The sequence below is a fragment of the Zalophus californianus genome, chromosome 15 (genome assembly GCF_009762305.2).
Source record: "Zalophus californianus isolate mZalCal1 chromosome 15, mZalCal1.pri.v2, whole genome shotgun sequence".
Classification (NCBI taxonomy): Eukaryota; Metazoa; Chordata; class Mammalia; order Carnivora; family Otariidae; genus Zalophus; species Zalophus californianus.
The window spans coordinates 24,928,396-24,950,584 of NC_045609.1; the positions used below are offsets into that span (position 1 = coordinate 24,928,396).

Here is a 22,189-nt window from a genome sequence, read left to right on the forward strand (position 1 = left end):
TACGCTTTTTGGGTTGTAAAGGTTGATTCAACAACATGTGCTTAGCACAGAGCAGGTGGTTTCCAGCACATGGCATATTGAAATGTATAAAGAAGGAGGCTGTTCCAGATTGAGAACAACAAAAAGTGATATGAATATGGAAGAGTCTGAAGACAAAATAAGCATACAAAATGAAATTTAACACACAGGAGCCTAGGGACATTTTATAGAGCAGCCAACAGTCCTAATATCTCTGCAACCCCTGAAGGCATATATTACAGTGAATGCAGTGAAATAATATTCAGAATGATGACCCCCATATTAAGAACACAAGAAACACATCTTTAAGAGACTTCTACAGTACATGGCTAAAATTTCATAAAGCTCCAATACTTAACAGAGTGTCTGTACTAACAAACTTTTCAAACTTTCCTTGGGCAATTATCCTATTCTACCGACTTGGAAAACACAAAGATATCTAATATACGGTATCTGTCCTCAAACATTTTACCATCCAGTAAATTAGACATCAGTAAAACATAGCCATAATATAAAGCAGAATGAAATAGACATTAAATAGAAATTCAACTAAATTATGGGAGCCTAGGAAAAATTACGAATAATTTTCACTGGGGAAACTCAAGAACATCCTCATGCCATAGTACTCTGAAAAACAAAGATTCTGATAGGTAGAGAATGGAGAGTAAATCATTAAAGAAAAAAATGGAAGTGTGGGCAAAGGTGCTGGGCATGTAGATAGATACAACTTGTTTCAGAGAAGAGAGCTAGGGAAAGGGTAGGGGTCCAAAAGGGTTGGGAAGGCAGTAAAAACTCAGGCTGTAACAACATCTCAGGACCTATTCATGGATGCATTTAAATGCTATTCATAAGAGTTTGAATTTTATTGGGCAAGAGAGTTTTCCAGAAAACTGGTGCTTATGTGACACACCTGATCCCCAAAGAATGCTGACTAGCCAAAAATAAAAGATTCCAAACAATTACAAATTTTCATTAACGAGATCCCTGAAACTAAAACATATATTCTTAATATGAGTAAATAACAAAAAGAACCTAACTTCTGAGCTCAATTAAGTAATAAAAATATTACTAAATTTATTGAACCTGGGAACTTAAAAGAACTCAGGATAATCTTATATACGCCCTCAATCTTCTTCCAAGCAAGTTGGAGAACTTCCTAAACATGTTATTTAGCAGTGCCTCACGTCACTCTGGAAGGCAAGAGGTAAGCTACTGTATTATTAGTCCCTTTTTACTATAGGGAAACTGAGGAACAAAAAGAATAAATTACATGGTCACAAAATAAGCTAATTTCTAGGACTTTAATTAAAGGCTTAAAGCCGACATTTCGTCCTTTATTTTTTGCACCATCTGAATATTAGAATTACCTTTTACTGTCCTCTGAACTGGGGAAAAAAAAAAAGACTAAATTTGAAATCAGTTTCTCAATTTGGTACTGCCACCAAAAAACTGTTTTTAAATCCTATCTCCTGAAATTATGCTATCAGCAAGAACTGCATGGAGTAAGCAGTAACCCAACCTCCCCCAAAAAAGGAAACTGTAAATAGCAGAGCGGGTCAGGAATCCCAGGCCCAGTTTTTACTTTGAATATTTGGCAGGCTCAGATGTGTGTTCGTAAAACAGGCTCTGCAGATGTCGTGATTGCAAAGGTGCTGTGAAAGGCCCAGAACAGTGATATGAATACACCCACTGCTGCGAACATGAAAACCAAAGCCACCCTCCTCTGCCCCCCCCCCGCACTGCACCACACACCACGAGACTCCTAATATATACCGAGGCCTGTGCGAGAATCCTCCCGACGTTTCCCTTAAAATGCCGTACTTTGAGGATGCCCAGGACGCTGGGCCTCCGTGAACGGTGGAGACACCGGATATGGCTACACACATCTCCAAATCTTGCCTCCCCAGATTCTAGGGCCTGATCCAGAGGAGTATATCGGCCACAAGAGTTCCTGCTCTTTTTTCACACATACAATCACAACCCCTACCCACAAGTCCCCTGCTTCAGCCTCCCGCCATCCCCTCTTCCCTTCCACGCCAGGTGGGCGTCCCAGGGATGTAAAGAAAAGGAACGTGTAGGTTCGAGCGCAGGGGTCCGGGGCCACGAGGCTTTCCGGCGCCGGCCGGGGTCCAGACCGCCCAGCCTCCGGAGCACGGCCGCCCAGACCCGGCCTCGGCCGACGCGCCCCGCCGCCGCCACCGCCTATCAGCGGAGTGCAGGGGCGGGGCCGGCTGGCTCGGCGGCAGCTCGGCCGCGGGCGGGGACGGGCGGGGGACCGACCGCCGCGCAGCTCGGGCCGCAGCGCGCATACACCCGGTCCGGCTCCCGAGGGCGCCAGCGCGGCCCCTGGGAGCGCGAGGAGCCGGCGAGCACGCGGCCTGCCGTTGGCGGCCTGGTCCGCCACGCTCGGCGCCCACCCGCCCCCGAGGTGGGGTCCAAGCCCCCGGGAAGATGGTGTCCTGGATGATCTCCAGAGCCGTGGTGTAAGTGCAGCTCACGGCGCCCCACCGCCCGCGCAAGTCCCGGGGAAGGCGTAGGGAGGGGCAGGGGCTAGGAGAGGGGAAGGCCCAGGCCTGGGCAGAGGTGGGCTGGGATGGGCTGGCCCGGCCCCGGGCCTGCCCGGGGGCTGGGGGCCCTCGGCCTCCTCACCCTGGTCCACGTCGCTGCGGGGCTCCCTGCGGCGGACGAAGGCCCGGCGGCGGCGGTTGCGGCGCGGCCGGGCTGCGTGCGGCGCGGCGGCCCTGCTCCGGAGGCGCTGGGCTGGCGGGCGCGCAAGGCAGGCGGCGCGCGCTCCCCGCTCCCACTCCCCGCGCTGCGCGGCACCGCCCTGTGGGCCCGGGAGCGGCGCGCCTCGCGGCGGCGCCCTGCGCAAGCTCCGCAGATGCTGAGCGCGGGAGGCCCCGCGATCCTCCAAAGGATGCGGCGGCGGCGGCGGCGGCGGCGGCAGCAGCGTTGAGCCTTTGTATCCCGCGGTTGGTGCGGTGCGGTGTCTCTCTAGGCGGCCGAATGCCATTCGGTCACGTGTGGTAGGAGGAGAGATTTGTCTAAAAACCTGAGACCTCTCCTAGCTCACATCCCTGGGAGAGGTCCCAGTTGCCCCAAGATTTACAGTTTGCCTAGAAAGACGCTCCTGTGGAATGGTGACACCCGCTTGTTCGCCCAGATCACAGAATTTGGCCCTATCTTGTCTGAAATGTTTGCTGAGTGATTGAGAGGCTGCAGGTGCCTGTTGCCTTTATTCAAATTATCGGTTAATTTCATTGTGCTCTTATCAACAAGTGCTACAGGTCCATAAGGAAAAAAAAAACACCGCAACTCCACTAAAAGTATTTGACTACAATTTAAACTGATTTTCTCCCATCCTCCTCACCTTACCCCCCAGCTCTTCAAAAAAAAAAAAAAATTTACAAAGTAAACAATGACGTGGGTACAGCCAGGGGCACGTCGATTCATTATTCATGATCTCTGTAGGAGTAGTATTACCTCAGTACCTTTATGAAATGTTTTTGTGAGGCAGCAGGTTTCTCCGATTAGCTTTAGAATGTGGAAAAAACAACATTACCAGAATTTCAAATTTTGTTTTTCACTGGGAAGAAGGAGCTAAATTTCCTGCGAGTTTTGTTTTTTTTGTTTATTTGAGAGTGAATCAGTCACTTAATACCTCTGTTCAACCTGATTGGCTATTCAGCCTGATTTGCAATAGCCCTCTAAATTTATATTTGATTGTTTTAATGAAGTTTGTCCTACCTCCCTACAGTTTCTAGATTTAAAGCTTCAGAGCTTCCTGCGTTCATCCGGACAGAACTAAAAGTCAGGAAATAAAAGCATACTATAGATGTCTTCAGATTTTTTTTTTTAGCCTTTTTAAGCCTTTGAGTATCATTTACATAATACAGGCATACCTTTCTTGACCTAGTAGATGTATATCAAGTGTTGTGTCTGCACCTAGAAAATGAAGTGCCCCATTAAGTAGCTGTACTATTTTTTTTTTTTTTTAGCTCTGGCTTCCTTTGACCAATTTTCTTTTTTTAACAGAAAATTGTGAAGTACTTTGATGTAGTTTGCATGACTCAACTCAAATTGTTTTTGATCGTTGACTGTAAATATGAAAGTCTTTTCTAGGTGCTACCTATAACACAAAAGTTAGTAACACAGTGTTGATGTTAATGGAACAGTTCAGATACACTGATACCTACAATACAGGTGACAATGTCAAGTCTTGTAAGAGTTACACCCAGTACTATAGGGGTTAGATAAGGAGGGAATTATATCTGGTTGGAGAATCAGAAGAAACAAGGGAGATTACATTTGAGATGGACCTTAAAGGACCTTCTGAATTTAGACGGCCAAAGATGAAAGAGGAAAGGATTCCAGATAAAGGGATCATTGTAAGCCAAAGCACAGAGGAGGGAAAGCGCAGATTAGTTACAGGGAACTTGAGAACTGGAGAGAGAGAGCCGGAAAGGTAGAGTAGGGCTGTTTTCAAGGAATTTAAGGAAAAAGTGATAAATTTTGTTAGGTAGTGGTGGCTTTGCTTTTGGAAGATTCTCTCCCTTGCTGAGTGAGATGGTTGTAAATCAAGAAACACTGAAGACAGGGAGCCCACTTAGGGGGCTTCCTGTCTGGAGAGAGGAGATTAAATCCTGCAGTGCTAGAATCTATGGAATTTGAAGTGTGAGGCAATAGAAAAGAAACAAAAACGTGAGGGAGAAAAAAGGTCATGGAATTGTATTTCATGAGCCATTGAACCATTAGGATACTAGAAAGCACAATTGTCAAGAATATTAGCATCATTATATTTTGCCCCTATGCTCCTCAGTTTCTTAGTCTCTAAGCACTAAATGTTTTCCACTCCCTTGATTGTACCAAAGGGACACAAAAGCCCAATCCCAGGATCAACACACACTTGGAAACTTTTTGTCACGCCAGGAGATAGAATTTATTTACATTCTTTTTAACCCACTGGTACAGCCAGCTAGTCCTGAGCCTGAAAAAAGATCAGACAGTTCTCTCAATGTGAACCTTTGGTGGCATGGGCAGAGAACACAAGGAACTTCCATAACCAGAGCTCCCTGTGTGCAGGAGCACTTTCTCCCCAGACCTTATGGTAAATATTGGAGGAAGAACACTGGCTTTGGAATCAGATCTGGATGCCAGTTAATAGCTGCATGCTGCTGGGCAATGTGCTACACTCATCTGAGCTTCACCATCTTTTTTTTTTTTTTAAGAATTTATTTATTTGACAGACAGACAGCGAGAGAGGGAACACAAGCAGCGGGGGAGTGGGAGAGGGAGAAGCAGGCTTCCCACCGAGCAGGGAGCCCGATGTGCCTGGATCCCAGGACCCTGGGACCATGACCTGAGCCGAAGGCAGACGCTTAACTACTGAGCCACCCAGGCGCCCCTCACCGTCGTCTTCTTAATGTGGTTATAATATTAAACCACTATTAAAACTATTGTAGAGATTAGTTTAACTAAAACACACCAGATGTGCTGCCAGGCATTTATTCTGCACTTAAAACATAATGGATATAGATTTTTTTTTATGGGGGAGGGGAATAAGATAGTATAGAAAGAAATACCATTGGGCTATCATCAAGAAACCTGGAATTTAGAACTAGCATTAGTTATATTAACCACCTGAATGACCTTGAGTTAACCCCTCACTGATTAGAGACCTCAGTTTCTTTCTCTGTAGAGGTAAAGGGATCTGGTAATCTAAACTTTCCTGTACAGCTCTAGCATTCTGTAATGGTATGAAATGGTTTTATTTTGTTTTGTTTTTCCATTCTGTTTAAAGTCATTTTAACTTAGCAGGCAAGATTGAAAAGTTAGTTAGCAATTATTAAGGGATAGTAGTCTGAGATTACCACGTGATATTTCATTTGTGATTACCTATACCTTACCTTTTGAAACATGACTCTTAACAGGATGAGAGAAATCCCACTTTTCTAATTTTTCTTAATTTGGGTATATATCATGTGGTTAAGATCAGGATAAAAGACTGCCTGAATTCATATATCAGCTCTGCCATTTATTGGCTATAACCTACCCATAGGATTAAAGGTGTCCATATACAAAATGTTTATAGTCCAGCATTGGACACATGGTAAGTATTCAGTAAGTATTAGTACTTGTTATCAGAGCAAGGAAGAACATATTCCCCTACAGTCCCAGCATACTGAATTTTTAAACTGTTTTCAATTTACATTTTTCTTTGTCTCGTTGTAGGTGACATAGTTGTAACTAGAGTATAGTGAAAAAAAAAAGTGTTATATTATTCTCACTATATTGTAAGCATCTTCTGTGTTCTCTGAAATTATATTTTATCTCTTCTGTAATCAGCACAAAATTCATAATTTTCATAGCCATTCATTGTTTTAATTTTGTTTTTAGATCATTCTTAATATTTCATTATCATAACTAATGTTAATATAATTATAATGCTATAGTGAACATCATTTATATATACTTTTTTCTTTAAGTATTTTCTTAGGCTGAATATCCAAGGGGAGTGTTTGAGTCAAAGACTATGAATATTTTTCTGACTATTGATATGAATTGCCAAATTGCTATCGAAAGGATGTTAATATTTTACATTGCCACCAACAATGTATGATTACTGTCTGTCTCACAGTGTAGCCAGATTTGAGTGTTTTATATTTAGTAACAGATCTCATTGTTTTCTTTTGCATTTTACTATTAGCAAGATTTAATATTTGTCCTGATATTTATTGTATCTCCTGTTGTACAAATAGTCTGTATATTCTTTACTCATTTATCTCTTGGTTACTTGATAATTTACTTGTTTGTCTGAGCTCCTTACTTAATTAACCTTAAGTCTTATTTGATTTAAATATTTCTCAACCTACACTTTTCTTTAGATACTGTTTTTTAGTTGTAAAGAGAATCTATAGTTTACAGTTCAGCTTTTTTTTTACGTTGTGATCTCTTTTTCACTTCTAAATATAGAATACTAATTACTCTAGATATTTGATAAGTACTACTTTCTCATATAGAATTCGATTAATTTGGAGACCGCCTTTTTAATTCCATATGTCTGTATTTCCCTTTTTTACATTAATAACACTTATATTTGTTTTGCCATAATTTTATTATCTGGCAGAAGTAAATTGATCCTGTTCAATTATATTTAATGGGTGTCTTTAAAGTCTAAATTACATACCTTAAAAACCATGTTCCAGCAATTTTCCCCCTTCTTTCCAGCATGTTTTCCCTCTCTCCTAGATGTTTGTCAGCAAACATGCTGTTATTTCTCCCATTTAACAAAAAATTCTTTCAGCCTACTTTTCTTCTTATTACCCCATTTCTTCCCCCCTCTTTTAAAGTAAAAACTCCTCAAAAGGACAGTCTATATACACTTTCTTCACTTCCTCTCCTTTGAGTCACTCTCGAACCCACATCATGTAGGCTTTGCCACCAACCACTGCACTGAAATTGCCATTTTCTAGGTCCAGAGGTGACCTCCATGTGACCAAATTGTTTGGTCCTCATCTAACTTACCAGGAGCTTTTGGTACAGTTGCTCACTCTGTCCTTGAAGTGCTTTCCTCACTTGGTTTACAAGAAACTTTGTTTGTGTATTCTTCATAACTCCCTTGGCCACACCCCTCTCTGTCTCCCTTGCCACATTCCTCCACATGCCCAGCTTCTTAAAGTTGGCGGGTCCAGGAGCTCAGTTCCAAGATTTTTTTTCTCTTTTCTATGAGGACTCTCATGATTCACATCTCCAACCCAGACCTCTGTGCTGAACTCATAATCATACATGTTTTCAGGTGCCTACTTTACTTGGAAACATCCAAAAGTCATCTAGAACTTAAGATATCCAAAACTGAGCTGCTGAATTTCCTTCCCAGTCTGGCTCCCCTGGCAGCCTGAACCAGCTCAGTTAAAGACAACTTAGTCCTTCCAGCAGGTCAGGCCAAAAACCCTGGGATTATCCTTGATTCCAGTTTTTCTCTCGTTGCCTGCATTGAATCTTACAGCAAATCTTGTTGGCTCTACCTTCAAAATATACACAGGATCCCCACAGTTTTCACCAGCTTTACTCACGTTACTCTAGTCCAAGCTAGCATCATCTCCTAAATGCATTATTGTAATAGCATCCTGTTTCTCCCTTTTGTGTGTTAAGATCATGTAGGATTAATGAAAAACATCTTGAGTAATTTTTAAATCCTTGTGGAAGTTTGAGGGTAGTCACAATTTATAAGTGAAATTTTTCTTTCCTGATATGTGCTTTACATACTTCTAAATGGTTGTAAAATCTCAGTGATGGCTAAATTTATCATCTTTTAATTAGGTTAAGGTAGATTTTATTTTCCAATTTTGATGAGATTTATCATGTGAAAAACTGAAATATTTAGGAGTTGTATCTAAGAATAGGATACTTACAGAAGTTGCAGTTAGGCAATGAGAAATAAGGTAAATAGGAGCAAAATTTTCAAGGAAATTGAACATGTTAAAACCTTAAAAATAGAATTTGTCATGAACGCCCTGGAAGAGGTCATCTTTTCTGTTTCCTTCGTTAAGACAGAAAACACATTCTAAACTATTGGGTCTTGTTTTCATTGCATAGGCCAGAACTTCCAACAAGATTCCTTTATTAGCCTTCATGTCAGAAACAGTTTGCTTTTGTTCATTTTTTGTGACTGTGGCTATATTAACTATTTCTTCTTCCATTGGATTTTTGAACCGTTTAAGAATGGAGATTTTTCTCTTCTCCGCTTTTGGTATAGATTATAATGTTCAAATAAAGAGTGTCTTACAATAATAATGGCATAATAGGTAATTTAAATGTCTTAAATATATTACTGTTTTGTCGAGTGGAAAAAGATTACTGCTGAGTCTTTGTTAGCAGAACATGAGCTCTTTATTCATCAATTATGCCTTTGCACTAAACTAGCCCTTTCATGTATTTCTGAAGTTAAATGAAAGGCTAAAAGTAAAAATTATTGTGTTATAAATGTCTTCATGTTTACAAAACAGTTAAGGGTTTATGCATACTTATCCCTATTACTGAAGTAAATTTACCAGCTTCAGGCATGTGAAATTTACAGAAGCCACTATGACTGATGTAGTGTACTTGCTAAGAGACTGTGGACAGAGAAAACAGCAGTTGAGATGGAAATATTGAACAGTGGCAAAAGATTTTAAGAGCAGACTAGCTAATGTTAGAATCATACAGCCATTCATATTGATATGCAGAGTATTTTTAATTTCATTTGAAGATCATTTAAATATGTCTAGGCTTCTTAATCTAGCACTTTTGACATTTTGGACTGGATAATCACTTCGTGGGGATGTCTGTCCTATTCACTGTAGGATGTTTAACAGCATCCCTGGCCTCTCCCCACTAGATGCCATTGGCACCTCCCAGTTATGACAGCCAAAAATGTCTCCAGATAGTGCCATATGTTACCTAGTGGGCAGAATTGCCACTGGCTGAGAACTACTGTGTTAAATGAAAAGAGAAGAAAAATATGTATGGACGGGAATGAACCTAGAAGCTGTGCTGTTCAGTATGGTGGCAACAGGCACCTGGGTGGCTCCGTTGGTTAAGCCTCTGGCTTTGGCTCAGTTCATGGTCTCAGGGTCCTGGGATGGAGCCCCACGCCTCTTGGAGCTCCCTGCTCAGCGGGGTGTTGGCTTCTCCTCTCCCCCTGCCCCTCCTCCTGCTCATCCTCTCTGTCTCTCTCTTTCTCTCTCTCTCAAATGAATAAAATAAAAAATAAAATCTTAAAAAATGTATATGGTAGCCACTAGACCCTTGTGGCTATTTAGGTAGTTAAACATTAAGTTCCTCAGTCACACTAGCCATGTTTCACTGCTCAGTAGGCATTCAAGCTTACTGGACAGCACAGAAGTAAAACATTTCCATCATTACAGAAAGTTTAACTGGAGTGATCCCTTACAAGGCACAGTCTGCTCAGCATTTCCATTTGAAAATGGCTTTGTTTGCTGCTTCAGTGTACTTTGTGGGAGAAATTACAGGCTATAATGATATTCGGGAATTCATAAGCATCTCAGGATATCTCTTGCTTAAGAATTTTCTAAATGAGTGGCACCTGGGTGGCTCAGTCATTAAGCATCTGCCTTCGGCTCAGGTCATGATCCCAGGGTCCTGGGATCAAGCCCCACATCTGGGCTCCTTGCTCAACAGGAAGCCTGCTTCTCCCTCTCCCACTCCCCCCTGCTTGTGTTCCCTCTCTCACTGTGTCTCTCTGTGTCAAATAAATAAATTAAAAAAAGAAAAAGGAAAAGAATTTTCTATATGAAATATTGTTGCTGATCTTAATTTTTTTAGTATTTCAAAATTAATTTCTATTTCAGTATTTACAGAGAAGTTCCCAAAATTGATGGAAATCGCTGATACAGTATACTTTGAAAATAATTTATATAATCATATATTCTGCCCATCAACTCTTATATTCCTTATTTTCTAAATTTGTAAATAAAGTGTAGTTTACAGGTTATAGTTTTCTTGGTCTAATACGTTGTTCAAATATTAGGATTTGAACAAAGAGCCAAGGGTTACCAGTATTTGCTGTTCTTACTGTTAACAGTTTTATCAGCTCTGCAAAAGCAGAGATACTGGAGAAATCATGAAAGCAAAAGTCATAGGAAAAAACTAAACATAATCGGTTTGTACTAACCAGTAGTTCAAAACATAATTTCAGGAAGTATTCAAATATATTACTGCTGAGAGCATTTATGTTTCCAAGTAATGGTAAGTCTATTTTAGGAAAGAATTATTCTTACCCATAAACAAAACCAAGCATTCTGCTGTGGAAAATTTCCTTAACTTTTTATCATGTCACATTTCTGAGAAATGTATTAGGTTGCTGGGGCTGTTATAACAAAATACTGGAAACCGGGTGGCCCGATTAACGGAAATCTATTGTCTCACAGTTCTGGAAGCTACAAGTCAAGGCGAGGGTATCGATAGGTTCCTTGGTTCCTTCTGAGGGCTGTGAGGCAGAATCTGTTCCAAAACTCTCTCAGCTTCTGGTTTTTTGCTGGCAGTCTTTATCATTCCTTGGCTGATAGATCATCATCCCGATCTCTGCCCTCATTTTTGTGAAGGTCTCTGTGTGCAGATTTCCCCTTTTTATAAGGAACATAAGTCTCTTTGGGTGAGGGCCCACACTACTTACCTCATTTTAACGTGATAACCAAATCAGGTAATATTCTGAGGTAGTGGGGATTAGGGCTTCTTCATATCTTCTTTGGAGGGGCACAGTTCAGCTTATAACAATCTCTTTGGGGTGCCTGGGTGGCTCAGTTGGTTAAGTGACTGCCTTTGGCTCAGGTCATGATCCTGGAGTCCCAAGATCGAGTCCCACATCAGGCTCCCTGCTTGGTGGGGAGTCTGCTTCTCCCTCTGACCCTCCCCCCTCTTGTGTTCTTTCTCTCATTCTTTCTCAAATAAATAAATAAAATCTTTAAAAAAAATAAATAAATGTTTTTAAAAAATCTCTTTTACATATCCTGAGAAAAACTAGAATGCCAGGGAAGTTTTAGGGATTAGATTAGAAAAGGAGAAAAATTAATGTTTAACAAAATAACTGTCTTAATTTAAGAGTTGTCACATGGGAGAGAGTAGTGATTTTTCCCTTACTGTGGATATAAGGTTAGGGCAATAGATGGATGCTATTTATAGGGAAGACAGTTTTATTTTAGTATATAGGGGAAAGCTTTCTTTTTTTTTTTTTTAAGATTTTAGTTATTTATTTGAGAGAGAGAATGAGAGACAGAGAGCATGAGAGGGAGGAGGGTGAGAAGGAGAAGCAGACTCCCTGCTGAGCAGGGAGCCTGATGTGGGACTCGATCCCGGGACTCCAGGATCATGACCTGAGCCGAAGGCAGTCGCTTAACCAACTGAGCCACCCAGGCGCCCTAGGGGAAAGCTTTCTAATACCCAGAGTTGTTCACCATTGACACTGACAGCCTCATGAGAGCAGTGTGTTCTCCATCACTGGGGGCAGGAAAAGGAGAGTAGAACCCTCACTGAAGATCTTGCCTATATTACTTGTATGCTTCCTATGGAGAGCCATAGATAAATTACTTTTCTGTGAGAAGCTGTGAAGTATTTTGTATTTAATAAAACTGCTTAGGTATTTACAAGGAACAAACAGGGTTGACCAAAGGAAGGGAGGTGGGGGGATGGGCAAAATGGGTAAAGGAGAGTGGGAGACAGGCTTCCAGTTATGGAGTGAATAAGTCATAGGAATAAAAGGCCCAGCACAGGGAATATAGTCAATGGTATTGTAATGGGGTTGTATGGTGACAGATGGTGGCTACACTTGTGGTGAGCATAGCATAAGCTGTAGAGGAATCACCATCTTGTACACCTGAAACTAATGTAACATCGTGTGTCAACTATACTCAGAAAGTTTAATAAAATAAAAATCTAAGGTGTAAAAAAAACTTGGATTTTTAAATAAGTGAATACATTACCCTTCTATTATGTGAATATCACCAATGATTAATAAATGGTGTTCTTTGGCATTAAAAAATAGCATGAATGTATACAACACTGAATAAATTATATGCTAAAGATTCTGCTAATGTGACACTTTTTCATCATCAAACTTTAATCACCAATCTTTAGGAGTCCCAAAATTTAGAATACACTTTCACCAAAACTGTAAAGTAAGTAAACTGACTTCTTTTCTGTGTTTAAGCTTCCAGAGGCCCACACAAACAGTGGGCAGTAGGCATTCTTGAGTGTGGATTTAAAGAAAGTGCAGATATGAGAACAGAAGAGAACTTGGTGATATTTGTCTAATGGAGGTCGTAATTGCCATGATCAGTTCTTTGCTGCTTTGTGCCTCTGGTTTTTGTTTTCTTTTGGAGACACCAACTAATCTCAGTATTGCTGAACAAACCTAATTGTTGTTTGTTCAATATTTGTTTATTTGCATTTTTTAAATCATTTTCTTTTTTTTAATTTATTCATTTATGAATGATTTTATTTATTTATTTGACAGAGAGAGACACAGCCAGAGAGGGAACACAAGCAGGGGGGAGTGGGAGAGGGAGAAGCAGGCTTCCCGCTGAGCAGGGAGCCCGATGTGGGGCTCCATCCCAGGACTCTGGGATCATGACCTGAGCCGAAGGCAGACACTTAACGACTGAGCCACCCAGGCACCCCTAAATCATTAATTTTCATCAACCTTAGTTTTTATTTCTGGTTTTCTGAAATTAAGTCCTTTCAATTTTCACTTTATATACCTAAGTTAATCTTGCAAATAGAAATGATGGTGGTTTTAAGGTGTTTAATGGATCATTAATGGATAGGGAAAAGTACACTTTAAAGATACACCCCTAGATCCATATAAAAGAGCCTTAGAAGTGTGTAAATCCTAAAGAACGTGAAAACATTAAAGCATTAAATAAAATTATGTGAGAAAAGTGGCCTGAAAGCTTTGTGTAAAAATATTCTGAAAGGATATCTGGTCTTTTCCTTGCCAAGTAAATGATAGAAATACGAAATGGAGATAAACTCCCCCCCCACACACACACATAGTTTATGCTTTCTTATCATGATTAAATACTTTTTAGGAATTTTTAAATTTTAAGTCTTGTGTTATTTTATGGGGTGAAACATGATGAAAACACTGCTTTGTTTCAAATGGTCTCCTAAGTTTAAGAAAGAAAATGTACCGTCTTCCAGTCGATCTATACCCCATTACCTTAAATTTTTGCTAGTGACAAGTTTTTGTAGTGCTTTAACTAAAATAGCTCACCTAAAACTAATCAGAAAAACAAAAGTGGTAAGCCATTTTAACAGTAATAGTTACAATAAAAACAGACCTTGGTTACCTGGAATGACTAAGAAATGTAAAAGAGGAAGGAAATCACACAGCCCCATTCCTTCAAGTGTTCAGTTCCACTCCCCACTTCAAAGTATGCCTTCCCTGTCTCTTGTTCTCCCCTTTATGTTTCTTTCACCTTTTTCTCTAGTTCTTTTTTTTCCTTTCACTCTCAATAAAGGCAAGGAGACAACGGTATGGCCTTAGTCACATGCAGAGAGACAACAATTTAAAAGGTTATTTATCTATAGTTTCCAAACCAACAGAGGGGGAGAAAGGAGGCTGTTGGGTTATAGAAGGCCAAAATAAAGAGGACAGGGGATAGAGGACATATGGACCAAAAAAAGATGCAGGAAATGGGTTCAAATATGTCAGTAATGACAGTAAATGTACCCAGATTGCATTCTCCTGTTAATAGAGTCTGTAACATTGGGGACAAAACTATAAAGAAAGTTGTAAAACATGAAAGTTAAAAGAAGATCTAAATGGATAGCCCATGTTAGTGGATCAGTATTAGCTAATGATTATCGGTTCTTCCAAACTAAATCTATAAATTCAGTGGGATTCCAACAGGATTTTTATTGTTTCTGTTTTCATGGAACCTAATTATCTAAGGTTCACAGGAGAGAGCAAAACCCCAGCAATCAACAAGACAGCTGTAAAGAACAAGGAAGGAAGACTTGTCCTATTATATATCAAGATTGATTATAATGTTGTAGGAATTGAGACAATGTAGAATTGGTGCAGTGATTGACGATAAACTTAAGGGAACATAATCAAGAATCCAGAAACTAACCTAGCACGTGTGGAAATCTGATGTGACAGAGTAGTATTCAAAATCATTGGGAAAGGATGGGTAACAATAAATTTGGTTATCTCTCAGAAAAAAAGAATGAAATTACATCCTTATTTCACAGCAAACTCAAATAAATTACAAGTGGACTACCTGCCTGTATGTGAAAACTAAAATATTTAAACTTTTGGAAGAAAATGTAGGAGAATGTCATTACGGTTATGATTTGGTAGAGAACTTTTCAGACCCTACAACAAACTAAATGATTGATAAATGCAGCCTAACACACGTCTATCAGGCATTATTCTAAGCACTTTCACACAATTTCATTTATATCTCACAACAGCCCTAATAATACAGATACTGCTATTATCCCCGTTTTGCCATTGAGAAACCTGAGGCTTTAGAGAAGCGAAGTAACTTACTAAGTGACAGAGTGAAGTGGCAGTCTAACTGTAGAACCAGACCTGAGCCAGTATGCCATACCACCTACCTGTGTAATAGAATTTGCATGCAGTAATTTCAGTGAGTTTTGTCAAATATGTATACTCATGTATCACCACCCTTAACAAGATCAAGATTCACTTTACATTCTCAACAGTGGTAGTTGAGTGTGTGTTTCTCCCACCTGTGCCATCCCTGACAATTTTATCTTTGCTAATCTCTGTGAAAAAATACCCAATTATTTTAAATATCCTTTTTTAGGATATGTGTTTTAAAACTCTATTTGGAAACCCATATTGCTGTTTTCTCAATTCCTCAGTAGTTTGGGGGCTGGAAAGGAAGGTGTAATGGAAGCCAGCCCTAGAATTGTGGCCCAGAGAGGGTGAAGCATGCAGACAGTTTTGTAACATATATGACAAAGTATAATAGAAGATGTAAAGGATTCCTTAAAATCAATACGAAAATTAGCAATCTAAAAAAAAAAAAAATGGGACAAAAGTAAAAGGCATCTCCTACAAGATGAAACCAATGGCAACTAGACATATAAAAAGAATCACAAAACTCATTAGTTTTCAAGAAAATGTAAATTAAGGCCACATTGAAATTCCATTTCACACATTCTACATTGCAAAAATTAAGAAGTCTGAAAATGCCAAGTGTTGGCAAGGATGGGCAGAGCAACATTTTTTGGGAATGGCAGGAGAGGAAGATGTAACAGCTCTGGAAACTTACAGTGTTCATCATTCATATACCCTGCAACCCAGCAGTTCCTCTACCTGCCATAGGAGACATTTACAAGGATATTCATAGGAAAGTTCTTAAAGGGAGAATCTACCAAGAATAGTAGTTTACATCGAGAGGAGACTGGGTAACTGAATGTTGGTATATTTACATAATGGAATATTACACAGCAGTAAAGCTGAATTAGATACCACTTACAAGTATCAACATGGATGACATTAGGGAAATTATAGTGAGTTTTTGTTTGTTTATTTGTTTAAGAAAAACAAGCCAGATGGGATTACATGTAGTAGGTTACCATTTTAAAGACCCCAACAGGGCGCCTGGGTGGCTCAGTTGGTTAAGCAACTGCCTTTGGCTCAGGTCATGATCCTGGAGTCCCAGGATTGAGTCTGCATCCGGCTCCCTGCCAGCGGGGAGTCTGCTTCTCCCTCTGACCCTCCCCCCTCTCATGTGCTCTCTCTCTCTCATTCTCTCAAATAAATAAATGAAATCTTAAAAAAAAAAATAAAGACCCCGACAAAGGTAAGACTGAACAATATATGAGATATATACATATATGGCAAATCTATTCTTCCGAAAAGAAAAGAGAATGAGAAACACAAATTTTAGGATCAGAGTCACCTCTGAGGGAATACCCTAGCAGAGGAAAGAGCTCAGAAGCAATGATAATGGTGATATTCTGCCTTGATTTTGGATGACTGGTTCACTTCATTGTGCTTCATAACTTAGAAGTATGTGTCATATTTTCTTCATATCAACTATTACATTTAAGAAATGATTGGGGTGCCTGGGTGGCTCAGTTGGCTAAGTGGCAGCTCTTGATTTCAGCTCAGGTCATGATCTTCAGGGTCTGGTCCTGGCATTGAGACCCAGGTTGGGCTCTCTACTCAGTGGGGAGTCCGCTTGAGGATTCTCTCTCTCCCTCTGCCCGTTCCCCAACTCTCTCTCTCAAATAAATAAATAATTCTTAAAAGAAGAAATGCTTGACACAGTAAGTCAGGACAAAGATACAGTAATTAAAGGGACAAGCTTAGACAACGGGGAGCCAATACCATCAGAAAGGAGATGCTGCTCCTGTCCCAGCCCATATGCTTCTTGCTGGTGTAGAGGCCAGTTTTAGTGCTTAGCCAGGCCCCAGATGGAGGGAGGGAAGGGGCTGCACCTGTCATGAAGAGTTTGTGAACAGAAGGCCAGAACCCCTATGAAATCACCAGGCAGGCAGGCTCTCTCTAGTCCTTTTTCTCAAAGCTGGTTTGAGTCCAATGAAGAATGTCCAATTTCTTACATATCCAAAGGATTTTTGAGGTTCTAGAAGTAGGTACATAAATACTTAAGAGCTTTCTTTTTTTTCCCTCACTTATTTTCAGATGACAGTAGTTTTCTTGTCTATCCATTTGATATGTGGGATATTGCTATAAAAAGCAACTCAGTGTCTGAAAAATGTATAAATTCATGTGCCTTCACTATAGCTACTTCCAGACTAAAACAGACCTAAGAGAGTGTTAATGATGAAACATAGAATAATAGTCTTAACTCTGTGGTCTGCTTTGTATTCCTAACGATGGTGCTTGTCCATTGAAGAGCTTAGTTGATCAGAAATATTACGTTACTTGAAACTCCCTAATGGCTAATTTAACTTTCAGTTTATGTGTTTCAGAGCAATTCCCCACTATTGCAAAGGAGATGAGGTTAGTCCTAGAATCTGGGATGGGTCTGAACCTATCAATGGGAAATAATGTCTAATAGTAACATTTTATACCAACATGTAGCTCTGATTTCTTACGCGTGTGGAGCCTCATTTATAGAAAAGGAGGAAAATGGAAAATCATAGAGAGCTTTGTATTTTCCATGTGGTCAGCATTGCTGTGGGGGTGATCTGGCTGAGACATCTGTCACCCACTGATGGCCAGGATTTATTTGGCCTGTTAGGCTTTCCCCTCGCTCCCTTGTCATCCATGTGCTGTGTTCACTTGGGTAGTTAGACGTTCAGAACCTTGCAGCATCTCAGGAACATGTTTGAGAGATGATTAGCTAGTAGATTTGCAGATTTGTGTGCAGAGATTTCTAGTTTGGAAATGCAAAGTAAATAAATTTACTAGCTTTAACTTTAAAAGTTACCCATAGTTCTGTACTACCCTTGCAGTCTCCCAGAAATACCAACATGGTGGCCAACTTAGTTTGAATAACACTTTTTTTTTTTTTTAGCGTGAGGACTTGTAGCCAATTTGAGTGAGGAATTCTGGAGGATTTTGTGAGAATGGTTTAAGAAGAAGGAAATCAGAAAAGGAATTAATCAGCTTCTGTAACAAGTGCAGGAATACTGCCCAAAACCCAAGCATGTACTAGGGGGATAAATGAAGTCGGTTATTATGGAACATTTCTTATGAAACATGATTGGAAATTCATGAAATAAAATGAACTCCTAATATAAACAATAAAAGATTTGAAAGCTGGGATAAACTAAAAAACAAACAAGAAAAACAAGTTAGCCTGTAAATGAGCTCTGAAATCAGTGACCATTTATTCCTTTTACTCTTTGCCAGATTCTTGTTTTATTAAGGTTTTGTCAGTCAGTCTTATGTTTTGCTAACATTTAATCCCTCAAACTAATCCTAAAACTTCCCAATAAACAGGCAAGATTTCCTAACCTTATTTACCCTTTAAAAAGAAGTTTTGTATGATGGGATACTTTAAAATTACAGCTTTGGGGGCGCCCGGGTGGCTCAGTCATTGAGCATCTGCCTTTGGCTCAGGTCATGATCCTAGGGTCCTGGGATCGAGCCCCATATCGGGCTCCCTGCTCAGCGGGAGGCCTGCTCCCTCTCCCACTCCCCCTGCTTGTGTTCCGTTCCTCGCTGTCTCTCTCTCTGTCAAATAAATAAATAAAATCTTAAAAAAAAAAAATACGGCTTTGAGCCAGAAAAGCAGTTCTGTAGCTTTACAAATGTTGAAAATAGATGCTATTCATGAGAAATACAGTTGATAGAATGATGACGTTTACCTCTTAAAAATTTTAATAAAATTATTTTCACTGTTTCTGAACACGGGTTTAATTAAGAGTATCTGTTGACATAGAGATGCCTTGGATTCTTCATTTAGAAAACTCACAAGGCACTATATGGTATTTAAAAGCTTTTTAAAACAACTTTCTCAGACCTCATCCTCAAAGATTAAATCAATGATTTAATTGATCTGGAATTAGGCCTGGACATTCTTAGTTTTAAAAGCTCCCCAGGTGATTAGAATGTACAACCAGGTTTGAAAATCTTCACACTAGAGATTATGAGAGAGAAAACCTAGTGAGGATTTTGAGAAATAGTAGTGTCAGGAAACCATCACAGAATTGAGTTGTTGGATTGTTACCATTTTAAAACAAGGAGAGAAAAATTGTAAAATCTCCTTGGTTTGGTTTTCAGTGATTTCAGGATAGTTGAGTACCCAGAAAATATCTGAAGCTTAGCAATAAGCAACATTAGTGGTGTCTAAAGCAGTGATCTAGCCAGACAGACTTGCTTCATCTTTTTTAGATTGAATTACAGGAGTATTAGAGGAAAGGAATGTAGCGGATGGAATGTCTGGATTTTATTACAGCGTTCTCTACAGTAGTGCTTCATGAAATTCACCTTGGAAATGCATTTCATATTCCCAGCTAGCATGTGAAACAAAGTCTAGCCAACAGCAAAATATCACATTTGTCAGATTGGCTAAATAGCACATTTGCAGCAGTACATAATTTAGACTGCCTTAAAAAGATCACTTTAAAATTTGTTGGTGTGGGGATTTAGGTTTATTTTTAAATTCATCAAAATCATTCTATGCCTTTAAAAGTACCCATAGTATTAATATTGTAGATCAGATTGTGTTGTAATTGGCTAAAAATATAATAGGTAATGAAAATCTGGAGGCCAGAGGAAGATGGGGGAAGCTCAAGGCAAACTTCATCATTCATAGGAGAAGGACAGATGCTGTGTAGAGCTGAAGCACCAGCCTTTCCTAATCCTTTTCTGAAAATCAGAGGATTACTTGAGGCTCTGACATTTCTGCTGTTTAAATAAAATGTTACTTATTCCTTCAGTTTTATTTATCATCTTTTAAATTAAGCAAAATTGTTATTTTAAATGATATGTATAAGATCCCATTTTATGGACTTTTTTATCTTCTTTTTTTTTAAGATTTTATTTATTTATTTGAGAGAGAGGATGAGATAGAGAGAGCATGAGAGGGTGGAGGGTCAGAGGGAGAAGCAGACTTCCTGCTGAGCAGGGAGCCCGATGCAGGACTCGATCCCGGGACTCCAGGATCATGACCTGAGCCGAAGGCATTTGCTTAACCAACTGAGCCACCCAGGCACCCCTATCAATCTTCTTTCTCCACTAATAATACTGGAGGAGATATTTGGATCATCAAATGTTATTATTGATCATTTCTGAGGAATAAATCTGGGGGTGAGTTTTAGATTACTTTGTTCTTTTTGGTGATGTTTCTATTAAAACTATGAATCATTTTTTTTGAGAATGTTTTTATTTAAAAAACATTCTTTAAGCATGTTGCTCTTTAAAATATATAACCTATTCTTTAAATCAGAGACTAGTTTTAATACAGTTTCCCACAGAAAAATTAATGCCTTTATTTCATTTCAACTTTTAATACCAACCAAGACTGAAATCTTTTAAGTGGTAGCATTTAAACCCAAATAGCAATATGTGTTAGCTAGAGAAGTACAGCCACCTGCCAGAAATTAATGGCCTTTATACTAACATTTATTATACAAAAAATATTTTTTAAAGGTTAAGAAACTCCAGTTAGACTGGGGACAGCCCTGGGTGCTTAGTTTATTTAGAGTTCAGCTGGTAGCATTTTATATCAAGTGTAAGTTCTGCAGGATTTCATAATAATGAGGTCTCAACAAAGGATAGATATTTCTTGTTGCCAGCACTATAAAAACAATATTCAGTTCCTTTCTTCAGCCAGCTTTACAATGACTATGAAATGGTAATAATTCTTTGGATACACATTTCGGGTTTTGTGTATAAGGTAAAAATATCAATATTTTCATGTCATTTCTAATTTACAGACTTTGGAGTTTCGTAAAATGCAACCTCACATCATCATTACCCTTTGAGTCACTACAAGTGACATCACTCCTTAGTACAGTTGACCCATGAACAATGCAGGGGTTAGGGGCATTGACTACCGCACAGTCGAAAATCTGTGTGTAACATTTGACTCCCCCTACACCTAAATACTAATAGCCTACTATTGACTGGAAGCCTCACCAATAACAGTCAATTAACACATATTTTTTATGTTGTATTATATACTATATTCTTAAAATAAAGTAAGCTAGAGGAAAAAATTAAGAAAATGCATTTACAGTACTGTATCAAAAAAAAGCCACATGGGGCACCTGGGTGGCTCAGTTGGTTAGGCGACTGCCTTCGGCTCGGGTCATGATCCTGGAGTCCCGAGATCGAGTACCGCATCGGGCTCCCTGCTCGGCAAGGGGTCTGCTTCTCCCTCTGACCCTCCCCCCTCTCATGTACTCTCTCTCTCTCTCATTCTCGCTCTCTCAAATAAATAAATCTTTAAAAAAAAAAAGCCACATGTAAGTGTAAGTGGACTCACCCATTTCAAACCCATTTTGTTCAAGGGTCAACTGTAGTAGAATGCCTTTACTTCATCCCTAAAGCAGAGATAATTCTGTTCTTGATTAACTTAGGTTGCTTTGAGGCACTTCTTTGTGAATGTCTTTTACACTGACATGGGCCTATACAGAAATATACTATTCGTCCTTGCCCCTTAAAGGAGTCCGTTTGCATTACAGCAAGGCACTAATGAGTATTACAGAGTTGTAACCCTTCTGTAAAAATGTAAAAAAAAAGAGTTACAAAGAAATGAAAGATGAAGAAAAATAGACCAGTTTAGTTTTATTTTACATTTTAATATTCTCTCAACACCAATTTGTGAGCCTTAAGGTCACTTTAACAGTTGTAGTCTCTCTGGCTACATTCAAGAGGATAGGGTGCCACCCGTATAGTCAGTCACTACTGCAGTTGTACAGTCTTCTTGCTCTGTGCCTTGTGCCGTTGATGCCACCCTTCTCCGTGTTTCGTTATGCCCACCAGTGCCCCACAGCCATTCATTAAACAATATTGATTCACGCGGACTTCCATGCCCTTAAGAGTCTGTGCTCACTACACCAGGGCCCCGGTGTTCCTTGCTGCTTTCAGTCATTTGTTGCTGCATAACAAACCACCCCAAAACTTAAAGGCTTAAGAAAATAGCATTATCATGATTTTGTTCCACCTGAAAAGGGAAATTGTCTTTCTTTAATCTTTTCTAATGTTATGATCACA

The 22,189-nt window shown here is 39.6% G+C and overlaps 2 protein-coding genes across 3 annotated transcripts in view; one reads left to right on the forward strand and one right to left on the reverse strand.

Annotated features, from left to right (window-relative positions):
- Positions 1–2,800, reverse strand: part of JMJD1C (jumonji domain containing 1C) — a 333,639-nt gene extending 330,839 nt beyond the window's left edge. Inside the window, exon 1 of the mRNA XM_027590290.1 lies at positions 2,668–2,800. The gene's annotated coding sequence lies outside the window, so the exon portion shown is untranslated. The remainder of the gene's footprint in view (positions 1–2,667) is intronic.
- The window catches only part of REEP3 (receptor accessory protein 3), a 105,623-nt gene continuing 85,719 nt past the window's right edge, over positions 2,286–22,189 (forward strand). For both annotated transcript variants that reach the window (XM_027590362.2, XM_027590368.2), the window contains exon 1: positions 2,286–2,501. In XM_027590362.2, coding sequence (XP_027446163.1) covers positions 2,470–2,501 — 32 coding nt within the window. In that variant the 5' untranslated portion in view covers positions 2,286–2,469. The remainder of the gene's footprint in view (positions 2,502–22,189) is intronic.